The 16,857-nt window shown below is 41.7% G+C and overlaps 1 protein-coding gene across 3 annotated transcripts in view; it reads left to right on the forward strand.

Moving 5' to 3' along the window:
• The window catches only part of ANO10 (anoctamin 10), a 246,921-nt gene that overhangs the window by 198,953 nt on the left and 31,111 nt on the right, over positions 1-16,857 (forward strand). Inside the window, exon 13 of one of the 3 annotated variants that reach the window (XM_031663429.1) lies at positions 16,125-16,340. The exons of the other annotated variants lie outside the window; for them this stretch is intronic. Coding sequence (XP_031519289.1) covers positions 16,125-16,184 — 60 coding nt within the window. The 3' untranslated portion in view covers positions 16,185-16,340. Of the gene's footprint in view, positions 1-16,124; positions 16,341-16,857 lie in introns of those variants that run through there. 3 annotated transcript variants of the gene reach the window in all.

Consider the following 16,857-nt stretch of genomic DNA (forward strand, 5'->3'; position numbering starts at 1 on the left):
GTGAGAAATATTGTTTTGATTAGAGATAGAATAAATCCAGGTTGACTTTTTTTTTTTTTAAACTTCTTGGACTAATGAGTTCACTTTTTAAAGTGTCTGTTGTGGAAAACCATCTTTAACAACATCAGCCTAGGTTATTTAAACTTTATCCAGGATATCTGTCCACAAATCACTTCTATGAGAATGATGTGTGATTTCACAGTTATAATCAGGGAAACTCTCTAAAGAATTGTCATTTTTTGGCCAGGCACGGTGGCTCATGCCTGTAATCCCAGCACTTTGGGAGGCCGAAGCAGGCAGATCTCTTGAGGTCAGGAGTTCATGACCAGCCTGGCCAACATGGTGAAACCCCATCTCTACTAAAAATACAAAAATTAGCTAGGCATGGTGGTGTGTACCTGTAATCCCAGCTACTTGGGAGGCTGAGGCAGGAGAATCGCTTGAACCCAGGAGGTGGAGGTTGCAGTGAGCTGAGATTGGGCCATAGCACTCCAGCGTGGGTGACAGAGCAAGACTCCGTCTCTAAAAAAAAAAAAAAAAAAAAAAAAAAAGAAAGAAAGAAAGAAAAAATAAGAACTGTCATTTTAATTCACAGTCTGTACTAAAACATTAGCCTTTAAGTGAAGCATTTTGGTTTGCTGAGGACATAATCAAAATCCACCAGGAGCAGGGTAGGTGTTTTGCGTGTCTTGGTGTTGATAAAATGGCTGTTGGAATCAGATATACATGTCTTTAAAATACCAGCTTTCACCATTACTAAGTAACCTTGGGCAAGTTACCAAACCTCTCTGGGCCTCAGTTTCTTCCTCTGTAAAATGGGCACAGCCGGGCACGATGGCTTACGCTTGTAATTCCAGTACTTTGGGAGGCCAAAGCAGGCAGATCACTTGAGGTCAGGAGTTCAAGACCAGCCTGGCCAGCATGGTGAAACCCCGTTTCTACTAAAAATACAAAATAATGAGCCGTGTGTGGTGGTGCATGCCTGTAATCCCAGCTACTCAGGAGGTTCAGTCACGAGAATCTCTTGAACCCAGGAGGCGGAGGTCGCAATGAGCTGAGATCATGCCACTGCACTCCAGCCTGGGTCACAGAGTGAGACCCTGTCTCAAAAGCAAACAAACAAAAAAAGGCACGATGACAGGAACAACCATACAGGGTGAGGAAGTAGAGTTAGGCCCAGGTCAGTGACTCCAAGTCTGTGGCTTTTCCATCATACCAATTAGGAAGATGCAGAATGAACAGAGCACATGGGTATAAATAACACAAAATTCTTAACTGAGTATAACAAAGAAATTATGGACCATCGGGATATAAAATATTTCCACGCTTGGAGATGGCTGGTTTTAATACTCCATTCTTAGAGATCTTCCAGAAAAGAAGAAACCACTTTCTTTGGAAATTTACCTGCTTTCTGGCAAGAAGCAGTCTCAGATCCCTCCCAAACCTGTGATTCCTTAAAAATATTTGCTATCCCACTGTATTTTAACCAGAAACAGGTCGTTTTGAAGGCTAATTAGCCAAAACTAGTTTGGATTTTGAATGAATTTCTGGAAATGAAGAGTGGTGTCAGGTCACTGAGCAGTGGCCTTCTAACAAAAATTATGAGGCTCCTGTTGGATATCTCTTTTGGGGCTCAAGCTTAAAAGATAAATCTACCCTTTTGGTGCCAGAATACACTGAGCAGTTGATTTGAAAGAAATCAGAACTGGAATCAAAAAGTAAATGCAGCCTAGGGAAGAGAGAACTTCTGTCTGTTCTCTCCTGTGGCCTCTTCCATAGACGTAGGCAGAGAGAAGTAAAAAGTAGGGTGAGAAGAAACAGGAAGAGAGAGTGGAGGATGACAGAGCTTTGAGAAGCAGAACTGTCTCTTCCACGTAGAGATTGTTTTTTGTTTTTTGTGGGGTTTTTTTTGTTTTTTTGTTTTTTTTGTTTTTTTAATGGAGTCTTGCTTTGTCGCCCAGGCTTGAGTGCAGGTGGGATGATCGTGGCTTACTGCAACCTCCGCCTCCTGGGTTCATGTGATTCTCCTGCCTTGGCCTCCTGAGTAGCTGGAACTACAGGCATGTGCCACCATGCCTGGCTAATTTTTGTATTTTTAGTAGAGACGGGGTTTCACCATGTTGGCCAGGCTGGTCTCCAACTCCTGACCTCAAGTGATCCTCCTGCCTTGGCCTCCCGCAAAGTGCTGGGATTACAGGCGTGAGCCACCGTGCCTGGCCACATCGAGATTGTTTTATCTCCAAGTACAGGCTCTTATATTGCTCTACCCTAGAGAAGATTTTTTTGAGATCACAGCACACATACTTTCCATTGTTCAAACAAGGCAGGGAATACAGAGTTAGTTTGTTTCATTTGATTAAAAAAGAATGACTGTGAACGAGAAGTGATGTCAAAGATTTAGGCAGCCCTACCTATGGAGATGAGCAGTTGCTTCGGAAGTGCCAGGGCGCACTCTGGAATGGGAACAGCTTTGCGGGGTTGGGAGAGGAAGTGTGAGAATGTGCCAGGGCAACTGGCCCGGTGCAGTGCAGGCAATGGTGTGTTCAGCCACCCTCAGAGTGGGCACCTGGGATGGTCAACAGCCACAAGTCTTGGCAGTTATCTCTAGTCCCCTCCTTTTCCACTCCTCAAACCGACTGCATCCGCATTCCTGATCTGTCTCTGATACCAACACTTTGTCCCACTGCCCCGCACACTCCTGTCAAGCCCTGTGTGCTTGGTTAGAGAGTGGTTAAGTGGTACCAAGATAGCATCATCGTAGGAGAGGGCAGAGGGGGTTTGATTTTCACTTTTGGTTGAAGACCTGGTTGTTTTCTATCCCTAGCTTCAGGAATCTTACTTGAGTCATCAGATGTCCGTTTAAAACTATCCAGATACCCTTATTATTTGGACTTGTCGGTTTAAAATATATATATATAAAATATATTTAAATACAAATATATAAAATATTTAAATACAAATATATAAAATATATAACTTTTATATATTTAAATACAAATATATAAAATATAAAATAAAAATATATATTATATATCTTTAAATACAAATATTTGCATATAAATATTTATATTTATATTAAATATAAATATATATTTATTTTAAAATATATAAAAATATGTTTTTTTAAAACTTCCCCTTTGTGATGCTTAGGCCCTATCCTATCCACAGATGCAGGGAGCTCAAATCAAACAGCGTAACTGTAGAGAGAGAGAAAAGACTAAGTCTTTTAGAGTTAATTACATCCTAACACAGTGGCAGTCTCAGAAAGAAATGGTTGGTTAGCACACAGCTAATCCGCCTGAAACTGATTTCTCTGCAAAACAGTAGCTCCAAAATGCAGTTGTTCCTGAGCCCCAAAATACAGGCTGAGGCATTTTCAAATGGCCCTCTATTGGAGTTGAAACCATCTGCTTGTTTGTAGCTAAAGTATGAATTTTCCACTGTTCTAAGCACCATGACAGTGGCATCACTCCAGAGAGAGAAGCAGCACCACAGGAGCCCTGTGGAAGGACTCCTGCCAGCCCTGCTCTGAGAGGCACTTCAGCTTCATTTCCATTGATTTGATTAAAGGACAAAGAACCAAAGAAAAATATAGTGTCTATTCAGAATTGAGCTCAACTCTCCTCATATTCTCTTGGGCTTCTGAAGGATTAAATCTCTCTTCATCTGCTTCCATCGAGTACCCATTTACTATGTCTCTCAAAGAATAATTAGCCCTCAGCTGCAAAATAGTTGTCAAAATCAGATGATTTGCTTTTGAAGGGCCGTAAAGAAAATGGGGAGGCAAGTTTCTCTTACAGGAAAATTATGGACCATAAAGATGATATTAGCTATGATACCAGAGTGGGTTGTGCCTTGCTCTGATTCTCAGTGTAGCTTCCAGTAAATTCTTGATTAACTTCTTTAATCATACTGTATTTGTACATGTCCAGTTTTCCATGACCAGTTCCCCACAGTGTCTCTACATTTATGTACACTAGCAAATCAAAATGGGTAACGCCTAAGGCTGTAGACATAATTATGGAAGTAATAATTTGATTTTCAGTGCACCAAAAAAGTGTACACATACCAGGGATTTGCTGAAGGACCTTGTCATTCTGCTATTATGGAACTTTTCTTATAGGCAAGCCCGTGAGGAAGGTGCTATCTTCTGCTTGCCATGTTATCAGAACTGCAGTCATTTATTCAGGAATTATCAGACAAAAGTTATACTTCAGACCACTTAGAATCATATTCTCCATCTGAAAACGTTCACAGAAAATCTTATTCATAAATACTGCACTGTATTCAAAGTATATTTTCTCATGCAACTAAATGCCTTGAGCTAGCATGGATTTTCTGAGTGTTCAGTTACGTACCCTACAGCTGAGTAAGTTGGAATGGACTTGGTAATGTTAACTTCTTGCTAGTTACATAAACTGCACCCTGGTTGAAAAGGTATATCCGTGCGTTCTTACGGCTTTTAAGAGCACATCAAAATAGTTTATTATGCTGCAGACTTGGAATGTCTTATTTTTTAAGAAAATATAAACACAGAAAACTCATAATATTGTAGTCATAAAAGGTTCCATTGCAATCTAGGTAATGAAATTCAAATAGTACTGCCTCGCAGAATCAGATACAGGGCCAGCAAGACCAATATAATATTTTAAAACAAACTTTTTAAATAGCAGTAATAGGACATTTAAAATCACATAGAAGCCAGGCGTGGTAGTGCATACCTGTAGTCCCAGCTACTTGGAGGCTGAGGCAAGAGGATCTCTTAAGCCCAGGAATTCAAGGATGCAGTGAGCTATAACTGCACCACTGTACTCCAGCCTGGGTGACACAGAGAGACTCTGTCTCTAAAAAATAAATAAATAAAATCACATAGAGAAATTTTTGCAACAACTTCTTAGTAAAATACAGTTAAACAAAACTTGTACAAAATCCTTGTTCCCTTGTTTTACCTTTCTGTCATCTTATGTTAAATATGGAAGATTTCGTAAGGGAAGTAAAAGGTAATCTCACAAAATGTAATATGTTTTATCATTCATTTTCCAAAGCGATTGGCATGATATCCCATTTCAGTGGGAAGAAACAGTCCAAACTTCTCATTTAACACAAATGAAGGACTCAAATCACTTACATCCTCCTTACAGTTTTCTTAAAGTTTGGGTCTTCAGGAATAATACTGCTGAAAAAAGAAAGAACAATATTCAAATGTAATATAAAAAGTCATAAAAAGTCAAATCCTCTTAAAACACTTGAGTAGACCCTTAGCTTTGATGATGCTTTTCTTCACTCTATATTTTGTTAACACAACATTAACCCCAGATGGGTTGATTGCAGTTTAGTCATGGAATATGCATATGCTTATGGTTGGTTGCAGTTGTTCTTTTATTGTTTATTAAAAGTAACTGGTAAAAATTCATTCCAGTTCCTTGCAGTAATTAACTGTAAGTAACATGAACTGTATTTTATATCTGGATAAACAAGATTCTGAAACACATAGACCCTTGGCTACAGAGGAGTAAGAATAGTGCTTCCTTTTGTTTCTTCTTTCTTTTTCTGTTCTTATTTTTATTGAAACAGGGTCGTTCTGTCACCCAGGCTAGAGTACAGTGGTGCAGTCTTGGCTCACTGCAACCTCCGCTTCCCAGGCTCAAGTGATCCTACTACCTCAGCCCCACAAGTAGCTGGGACAAAAGATGCATGCCATGCCCTACTAATTTGTCTATATTTTCTAGAGACTGGGTTTCGCCACGTTGCCCAGGCTGATCTTGAACACCTGGACTCAACTGATCCACCCGCTTCTGTCTACCAAAGTGCTGGGATTACAGACATGAGCCCCTGTGCCCAGACACTTCCTTTTATTTCCTAACAGCACAGCTTCATAGACTCCTTCATTTTCATTTCTACTCCATGAATGCTGGATTTTTTATTAGGCAGTGGTGCTAGCAGTGGTAGTGATAATGTGTGTGTTAAATTAACTTTAGGTACTGTTCATGGTTAAGGTACCCTGAAAGCAGGAAAATACTGGTGTTGCACAGATGTCGTGACTAGTCAGCAAATATCTAGAGGTACAGCACTTTTTGAGACAGGGTTTCTGTTGCCCAGGCTGGAGTGCAGTGGCACGATCTTGACCCACTGCAACCTCTTTCTACCGGGTTCAAGCTGTTCTCCCACCTCAGCCTCCCAAGTAGCTGTGACTACAGGCGCACACCACCACACCCAGGCTGATCTTTTGTATTTTTAGTAGAGATGGGATTTCACCATGTTGGCCAAGCTGATCTCGAACTCCTGACCTCAAGTGTTCCACCCATGTGAGTCTCCCAAAGTGCTGGGATTACAGATGTGAGCCACTGTGCCTGGCCAAGGTAAACACTTTTACACCGTAGTCCTGTATCCTCGCATCACCAGCCAGAAAGTAAAAGTAAAAAGTTGGCAGGAGAGTGATCCTATCCTGAGCTCAGTGCAGGGCATCCACTGCAGTCTGTTCGGTGAAGTCAGAGAACACTGAGGCCTCCCAGGTTTCAGATCGCAGGCTTGGCTTCTTCATTCATCAGACAATCTTTATGCGTCTTTTGTGTATTTTAAACTGGGCAGTAAGTAAAATGTAAGGCAGTATGAAAGGAGCAGGTCGGGAAGTGAAATACAAGAGCAAGCCCTAAGTTGAAAAACCCATTTTCAAAATCACCGTGTATACTGCTGGTTTCCCTTATGTCCTTATTTTCATTTTGTACTTTAAAAATTACAGAAATTATCTTAAGGATGTATAATACAACTTAAATCTCTAGGATTAATTAATATTTTAATAAATCTGCTTTTAAAAGATTTGAAATTCTTCTTTTACATCATTTGAGAACTCTCTATGACCAAGAACTGCTAATTCTGGTAACAAGCTGTATTTTTGGATTTTCTTTGTCAGGGTTAAGAATTCAAATGCCTAACTTAGGACTCCACATGATATCTAGACCACCAGTATTTTTTGAATGAAGCTTTCTTAGGAGTATGTTGATGTACTCTCATCCTTTCCTCCCTGGACTCCTACCACAGACCTCTGACTGACCTCCCTACCTCCACTCTCTCCTCGCTCCACTCCAGTTTTCCTTTTGCTGCCACAGCTTACTATCCCAAATACCAATATGACTCCATGTTATGGTCCTGCTCAAAATTTTTAACAGCTCCACATGACTCAAGAGAAACCCCAGCCCCTCCATGTGGCTATGCCTGCAGCCTAATGCCCCTGCAAAGCCCCACATGGGCTCTGGCCACTGGAACTGTACCCTGTTCCTAGAACACCCTGTGTTCTTTTACCTTTGCACATTCTCTTCACCTTGCTGGTTCCCTATTGTCCACGTGTCCTCCTGGACAATTTCTCCTCCTTTTAAAGACTCACCTTATGGATCACCACCATGGTGAAGCTGTCCTTTGTTGGCACTGTCATGCTGCATTGTAATCTCTGGGCTACAACCAGAGTGTTTCTTCTCTGTGTTATCTTAGTACTGAGCTTGTGGTGGGTGTGCACTACAGTGACATCATTCTCCTTGACCTGGTGATCCCATATTTGCATCTATACTTCCAAAGAAGGTGATACATGCACTGCTGCTTGAGGCAGCCCTGTTATCCTAGGGAAAGATTCTAAGGGATAGGCCTTGCCTGTCCCTGGGAGTCAGAGAAGTACAGGTTAGGGAGAGAAACATATTTGGGGTTAGAGCACTTCCGATCAATTTGGCAGTCTCCTTAAGTCAAGGGAGTTTAACCAGCATTCGGGGAGTTCATGAATCTGAGGTCTGAATTCCAGTCTGCATGCTGTCACAGAAAAGCCATGCAAGCTTGGGCAAGTCTGGTAACTTTTGCTTTGGTATTCTCATCACTAAATGGACAAGGAATAACCCAGTGACTTTCTCAGGTGTTCAGTTGGCAATCATATGATCAGCTGGCGCTGTCGTGTAAAAATGCCCATTTCCAAAGATGGAGAGGGAGTTTGGAATGTCGTAAATGGAACTTAGTGCTCATGTCATCTTTTCTGCTGTAGAGTTGTGAACTAATTTTGACTTTCTAAAAGGAAACAGCCCAGCTCTGTGGGTAACTAGGGTAGAAAGCAGCAGTTTGCTTTATAGTGAGTTCTGCATGCTTTATCATGAATTGGTGGCATGCAATTCATCATGAAAGCCATTCATAACTGGTGTTTCTGTCAGTCATATGCGTACAGAAGGCAGTTCTCCATGTGCTCATACTTTAGCAGAATAAGAATGTGACTGTTGTTTCAAAATTAGAATCAGTAAATAGGTGATGATGGCTTCTTTTTTGCCCCTATTTCAGTATTGGCTCACAACACTTGAAAATGCGCCTCTAAAAAATGTCGTCATGATATTTATAGCCCGATGTTTTGTAAATGAGCTGAATGTGGTGAGTGAGAACAGTTGCACGTCCTGTGCTTTTGATGTCTCCCCTGACTGCTGTGAAGGCTGTGACTCAGCATGGATGATGTGCAGTCTGCTCAAGATACAGCCCCACAGGAGCAGAGGCTGGCGTCATTCCGGAGGCCTGTTCCCGAGGTGCCGGAAGATGGCATGGAGTGGTTGCCATGCAGATGGGATTCTTCCCGCTGCCCTGGGAGCTGCCATTCTAGAACTGGGAATTGTGGACATGTTTATGTCCATCACAGTAGCGGTCTGTGGTTAGCCTGCTTTCATACTGATAGGGCCCAGCTCTGGGGTGATGATTTCTTTCATTTTTTCCCCTTCCTTTTCACAGTATACTTTCAAGAATGGTTAAAATAATTATTTCACCTTAACTACTATGCAACTTGGAGTAAATTAAAGGAAAATTGTTTTTCTTTTCAGGTTCAAAGAAGTAGGTAATTACTTTTGGCAAAGGAGCAGAGGAAGATCTAGCAATATGAGATTCATTTGTCAATAATTAGGTAATGATAAGTATATATTTTAGGTTGACATTTTAGCTATTTGGAAAAAACTACAGGCTGGGTGCAGTGGCTCATGCCTCTAATACCAGCACTTTGGGAGGCTGAGGTGGGTAGATCACTTGAGCTGAGGAGTTCAAGACTAGCCTGGGCAACATAGGGAGGGAGACCTCGTCTCTACAAAAAATACAAAAATTAGCCGGGTGTGATAGCGCACTCCTGTGGTCCCAGCTGAGGTGGGAGGATCATTTGAACCTGGCAGAGCATGGCTGCAGGGAGCTGAGATCGCGCCACTGTACTCCAGCCTGGGTGATGGAGTGAGACCCTGTCTCAAAAAAAAAAAAAAGAAAAAGAAAAAAAGAAAAGGAGAAAACTACAGTTGAATAATTTACCAGTTTCTCATAAATTAACAGAAAGCTTTGAGTCTTCAAAGTCATAACACAGTAAGTTCATGGATGGTCAGTGGGACTTCTGGCCCAAGTGGCTATTGTCACATCACTTCTGCCCTTTTCCCCGTGGACTGCTTTAGGAATCCATGGGTCCTTCCTCTAATTAAAATGTAACACCCTCTTGCCCCAGAATTCCTCCAGGTAGGATTGCTTGGGACTCAGGTGTTTACAGTTTATCAAAGGGTAGCATTTCTTAAAAGTCACCAAAATCCTGAAGAACTAGGAGTAATTTGCCAGAAAAGCTAGGCAACACACACGCGGGAATTTGGATTTGTTTAGGATTAAAAGGACATGTTAGATCAACTTGCCAATGAAAATTATGGTGGAGATCTTAAACATTTTCTAAATTTGTGTTTAATTGAAACTAAAAAGTTTTGTAACTAATTTCTGCTCAGCTATTTCATGTGTTCATCATGTTTCATGTATACACTAAGAATGTAGCATAAATAATTTATAGATTGATACTATATTAGTTTTGCTTTTTTTCTTTTCCTGTTTTTTTTTGTTTGTTTGTTTGTTTGTTTTTTATGGAACAGATTCTTGCTCTGTCACCCAAGATGGAATGCAGTGGCTCATTGCAGCCTCAACTTCCTGGGTTCAAATGATCTTTCCATCTTAGCCTCCTGAGTACCTGAGACCACAGGTGCATACCACCATGCCCAGCTAATTTTTTTTTTTTTTTTTTTTGTGGTAGAGATGGAGTCTTTTTATGTTGCCTAGGCTGTCTCAAACTCCTGGGCTCAAGCGATTCTCCCACCTCAGCCTCGTCAAATGCTGGGATTACAGGGATGAGCCATCACACTTGGCTGCTGTATTAGATTTCTGTTGCTCTGTAACAAATTACCACAAATATGATGGGTTAAAATAGTCCACATTTGTTATTTCGCAGTTTCTGTGGATCCAGAGTTCCAACACAGCTTAACTGGGTCCCCTGCTCAGGGTGTTAGCAGGCTGCAATCCAAGATGTCAGCTGGGTGTTTGGTCTCATCAGAGGCTTAACTGGAGAAAGTTCTGCTTTAAGCTCTCTGAGGATGTTAGTGGAATTCATCTCCTTGTGGCCTTTAGGCTGTGTTCGGCATTTTCTTGCTGGTTGTTGTCCAGAGGCTGCTCTTAGCTCCTGGAGGCCACCTACAGTTTCTTGCCATGTATCCCTCTCCATAGGCCCTCTCACAGCATGACACTTACTTATACAAAGCCACCTATACAGAGTGTCTCTGCTCAGAGTCTCTGGCCTCAGGAACATCCGAGGCCCTCTTTTAAATGGCTGCTTGTTTATTAAGTCTGGCTTACTATGGATAATCTCCTTTTTGGTTAACTTAAAAGTCAGCTGAATAGGGACCTTAATTACATCTGAAAACATCTCTTCACCCTTGTCATATAACATAACCTATCATGGGAGTGACCATCCCCTTTTCTACATGCTGTTGATGAGAAGCAAGTCCCAGCTCCTGCTTATACTCCAGGAGGGGAGGGGGTTATACAAGGTATGGTTACCAGGATATGGGAATCATTGTGTGGTGGGGGGAGCAGGGCCTAGGACTTACCCTAGGGTGTGTCTACCACAGGTACTCTGAATGTTTATTAAGGTGAAAGAGTCTGTTATAAATCATTCATTTGGAATGAAAATTACATGTTCCAGTAGCAATCAGGTGATATTTGTAGTTAAGCTTATAGGTAAGCTGACCAAGCCTATTTAAAATAAAGTGTGGCTAATCTAAAATATTACTATTCCATTTGCCTTGAATTTGGAATAAGGTCAGGGTGTTAAGTACAGGAAAATGCTTCTTCCCATCTTCAGGGGCACAGGGTTGTCCCATCCATCAGCTCCACAGCTTTCGCCTGCTCCAGCCCTATTTGGTGATAGGCCACATTTGCCTTTCTCTTTCCCATAGACTTGGAGTAGCCGGTCCTCTCCTGCTGCCCTGAGCTCTTGCTGTTGGACCCACATGGGCCCAGCCCAGCCCCCTACTTCCCCATGTGCCCAGATGATCTTTCTCTTGTTCCTCCTGTCCAAACCATTTTCCCTCAGTAAGTTTCACTTCACTAGGTATTAGACCAAAAGCTTCCAGTGTGGAGAAAGGAGAAAGGCTAATTATGGGTTCTGCTTCTCTCTGACAGATGTAAAGTTTTGCTGTGTTTCTCTCAAAAATTTAAAATATCGGTGGCACCTCTGTGAGTTTGCTGCAGTTCCCAGGGGTGCCTCTGGGCATAGCTTGGGAACTGTGACTGTACCCTGTGTAGGATTCTACCTGCATTGAGCACTCATTATTTGTGAGGTCCAGTGTTTGGGGTTGGAACAGCCATAATCTAACAGCTGACTTGAGCACTCAGAAGGATGCAGTTGAGGCTCTGAGGCCCTGCTGTGGAAGGGCAGGGCAAAGTGTGTTTGCTTCTGGGATGGGGTAGAAGATGTCATTTTGCCTTAAGACGAAACAAATACCAGCCACAGCGTGATGCTTCCTAATAAAATGTTCCTGTATTTTGCCTGAAGCAGAGCTGAAATCCTCAACAGACCATGGTACAGTCTTGGTAGTCTGTTTATTTGTTTTAGAGCATCTACTGCCCACTTCAGTGGTCCATGTTTAATTGTTTGTAATAGGGACACTAAGGCATGTTTTTAAAAATCAGCTTGAAGGAAAAGCACGTAAATATAATCACATATCCTGAGCGCTCACCTTGGGCTGGCTAAGGGTCGCTGGTGGGGCAGGGTGCCATTTTGAAAAGAGCCAGTGTGGTACCTCTGAGGACCAAGGACACAGAAGAAGGGATGACCTGGGAAAAGACCAGGATTCCTTCAGCCTGTAGCCAGGTGATGGTATTTCTACAGCACACAGGGATAAGGGCTGCTGGGGAGGTAACCCACAAGGACATGGGAATCAGCACCCCAGCATGTCTGTGGCCAGATCACCCTGGAGCCCTGGGCAGGCAACTCTACCATGAACATAATGCTTTAAAATATGCAAAGTAATATTATGTATCATTTAGGCATAATACATGAAGGGGAAAGAAACATGGGAATGATAAATACCACATCTAGGCAGGTGATCCTGTCTGAGAGTGAGGGTGGAAGATGAGATCCAGAGGGCCTGTGACGTGAAGCAAGCTCTGTTAGCCATGCCCACTTGTTAAAGGAGCTCATGCGCAGGGGCTGAGGGTGCCATTCTTTGCAACTTCAAGTCTTCATGAATTTTTTTTTTTTATTTTTAATGGGAAGAGTAATACTTTATAGATTTACGATAATTAAATTTTTTGTTTGTGTTTGTGCATTTGATTTGAGGAAAACTAGTGAGTAAGCAGGCATGCCAGGGGCCAGCTATTGTCACCAAGGTTTGTCAGCCTCTGGATTGAAGGAAGAGCCCACTGGGAGTGTTAAAGACTCTGTACCCAAGCCGGACTGTGCTTAAAGCACCTCCTTATAACCTGGGCGTGGGACCCTCAGAGCTGTACCACGTCATCAGGAAAATGCAGAGGATGGCACCCACTCCCTTGAGTGACTACCAAGAAAGGAAGATACCATGTGCCTGAGCCCGGCATTTAATTGACCACAGAGTAAACATCAGTTAAACGTGGATCTAAAAATGTGATTGGTTTTGGATGCTCCAAAGAATGCAAGGGGAAAGTGAGCAGATATGGGAAGATATTTATATTTATCTTATTTATTGTATCTATTATCCTATCACAGAACTTATTTAAATATGGAAAGTGCTCCATTCTATGATTAGAACAAAAGAAGCAATCATGTAGAATTGTCCCAATTTTAATTCATTAATTTTTCCAACTTGAGAATACTTTGGGATATTTTGTAATAGCTCATTTTGCCTGAAACAAATTGAACCATGAAACCGCTGGTCTGTGAAATGACCGAAGAAATTAAAACTCTGTGTGAGCAGCTAGATCAAAATTAATAAGAGAATCTAAGCATAAGTAGAAGCCCATTAACAAAGAAGCGATTCTTGAAGTGTCTTTGTAGCATATTTTTATGGAGTTCCCCCCCTTTTAAAAAATTTAATGTATCTTTACACAGAGTGATTTAATAACAGAACTTCAGCCTGCAAGATAATTTTTGAGTTTTTTATTTTGTTTTTTAAAATGAACTATGTACTCCTTTGGATCATGAGTGTTCACATGATGAGAAGTGTGAGTTTGCTGCTGGTTTCTGGTACATCACCCTAGCACGTCCTTCATAAATGCTGTGGCTGTTCTGTCTTACTTGGGAAAAAAGATACAGGAAATAAAAATCAAACAAAACAAAAAGCTGGGGGCCAAGAGTATTAATGCTTTAAAGGAAAAAGCAAAGTCTCTCAATATAGCTTTTTAAAATGTACTTCTACCAAGTACTAACTAGTTACTGGAAATACATACACATGTATACTTTTCTTCCAGGAAACAGATAAAGGCAGACTAAAGTCCATCATGAAAGATGATTAAGGGAAGGGAAAAAAGTTCTTGACATAGCAGACTGTAGGCTTGTGTCTTGACGAAGTACATTCCTACTTGACCTGTGGCTTATAGCATCCCTCAATCCCTCATCCTCATCTCACTGTGCCTATGCCCCAGCCTTACATACAACCATGCTACTCCACAGTCAGAAGAGGTCATTTTATTTATTTGTTTATTATTTTGAGACAGGGTCTCACTCTCCCAGGGTGGAGTTCAATGGCACCATCAGGGCTCACTGCAGCCTTAGACTCCCAGGCCCAAGTGATCCTCCCACCTCAGCTTCCTAAGTAGTTGGGACTACAGGTGTGCGCCACCATGCCTGGCTAGTTTTTTTTGCTTTTGTTTTTGTTTTTCTTTTGTAGAGATAGGGTTTAGCCATGTTGCCCAGGCTGGTTTCGAATTCCTGGGCTCAAGCAATTCTCCTGCTCAGCTTCCCAAAGTGTTGGGAATATAGGTATGAGCCACCATGCCCAATCAGAAAAGATCTTCTGAAGACACAGTATTTCACAGTTCGGAAGTGAGACCCAGAAAGCCAGAGGACTTTCCCATGCTTCCCAGCCAGCCGACTTTCTCTATGTAGCCAGCTGGCTTTCATCCAGTATTGCTGGATGGCCTGCTGATTCGTCCAGTTCTGCATTCTATCTCTGGGAGTGACCTAGTGGACATTATATGGGGAAGGGGGGTCAGACATCCCTAACACTTATTATCATCTAGTAGGACTTCCTAACTTGAGCATACCCCACTAGCCTCTGCCTCTTCAAAAACCATATTTAAACAAAAGGAAACATAAAAGCATACATCTATTAAAAATGTTGGAAAATGAAAGAGTGCCATCAGCTAACCAAAAAATAGTTTTGAGAAATTTTTGTAAAATAGCAGAATAGGAAAGGGTTGACAGAGAACCAGAGCAGAGAAGCCGCAGCCCCCTTCAGATACAGCCAGCTATCGTGAGAGCACTCCCTCTGTTGGAGGGCATTCCAGCCAGGAATGAAACAGGAGCAGGCCGGCATCTGGGCAGTTCATTAACTTCCCCAAAATGAGGAAAACTGGGGTGGGAGCTTAGGGAAGGAGCTTTGGAACCATGAGGGATCTCCAAGTTATTCTGGACTTCCATGACCCATAAGAAGGGGATGCAAGGAAAGGCTGTGATACCCAGGGAGGAAAGATGCTGCATCTGTGCCCTTGGGGCTCTTCTGATGTGAGTCTTCATGAGGCCTGCAGATGATTTGCCTGCCACTTGCTCATATGTCCTGAATAAAAACATTCACTGTTACATGCAGTCTACGTACCCCTGTCCCCATTCAGATGGGAGGGCAAGATGAAAAAAGATGGGGCAAAGACTGAGGAAACCTCTGGAAGCTACTCATTTTTGTCACCTGGTCCTTCTTTCCCAAATGCAAGTAGACCACCAGAAACCATGTAGCCCTTTCTAAAATGTGGAGAAACCACCAAGGGTCATCAGATATTTGAAGAGCACCAATAGAGACAGACAGACACCATGATGAAAATCTGACCCACAAGGAAACAGCAAAGTAAAATGAGAATATTCTAATAAAAACCTTTGCAAAGATTTGAAAAAGTATTGCATTCATAAATTATGAAAGGCCGACAGGAAAAAGAAGTTATCAGAGAACAAAAAGGCGTTACTGGCAACTAAAAGCACGATTGTCAAAATAGATTCATTAGAAATGACTCATAATAGAATGGGCAAGGCTGTATAATAATAATAACAGCTAACATTTAGTGAGTATTTGCAACTCTTCAGACACTGTTCTACGTGTTTCGCTTGTAAATCAGTTTCATCCTTTTAAGAACTATCTGTCCAGGCATGGTGGCTTACGCCTATAATCCCAGCACTTTTGAAGTTTGAGGTGAGTGAATCACTTGAGCCCAGAAGTTCAAGACCAGTCTGGGCAACATGGCAAAACCCCATCTCTACTAAAAATACAAAAATTAGCTAGGCATGGTGTCGCACGCCTGTAATTCAGCTACCTGGGAGACTGAGGTGGGAGACCTCACATCACCCAGGAGGCAGAGGTTGCAGTGAGCCAAGATGGAGCCACTTCACTCCAGCCTGGGCGGCAGAGTGAGACCCTTCCTCAGAAAGCTCTATGAGATAGATACTATTATCCCCATTTTACAGATAAGGTAACTGAGGCACAGAGATTAGGAAATTCTCAGGGACATGCTATTTCAAAGAGGCAGAACTAGAATTTAGCTCATGTGGCTTGTGGCTTGATTCCACACTCAACTATATTGAAGATCAAATTAGTATTGTAACAAGCAGGCAAGCTCTCCCAAAACAGGGACTGTCTCTGTCTTTGCAGGTTCTGCAACAGTTACTGACCCATGTGTGCCAAGTCAATATTTGCCTGGTGAATGAATAAAATAAGAATAAATACCAAACTCTTCCCAGAAGTTACCTATGAGGAAGGAGACCAAGGTTAGAATGTGAAAGGGAAATTCACTCTTTATTTCATTATTCTCTGTAATGCCTGTATTATTTGAATTTTTACAAAGAGATATATTACTTTATTTAAATAAAAAGTTTTAATGACAAACTTTTTGTTACCTACAAATTTATCAAAACTTTACATTAATCTTCACATTAATCTAAAATTTTAATTTAATCTACGTTAATCTATGTCATGTACAAAATCCCACAATAGATATGGACATGAAAGCAGTTTTTGAAAGTTAAATCCACTAGCCAAGTCTTAAGAGTCCTTGTTAAGTTGCCATATCCATATTTGTTGTTATTTGTTCTAAACAACCCTCTCCATACCTTATTATATGGGAGACAACTGTGGAGTCCAGAGTCCTCTTCTTTTTATTTACCATATGGCTTTGACCAAGGTAATCTTTGTCCATGAATCCCAGTTTCTGAATCTGTAAAACCTGGATTTAAATATCGTACAGTTTTGAAGATCAAAAGTAAATGAAGGAACTCCTGCTTCCTGTCAAGATGGAGTAACAGGGACCAAACCCCTTCATACCAGAAACAACCCCCCAAAACAGACAAAATACATGAATCAATGTTTTTCTAACAGTGGACATCAG

This window comes from Papio anubis, chromosome 2 (genome assembly GCF_008728515.1).
Source record: "Papio anubis isolate 15944 chromosome 2, Panubis1.0, whole genome shotgun sequence".
NCBI lineage: Eukaryota > Metazoa > Chordata > Mammalia > Primates > Cercopithecidae > Papio > Papio anubis.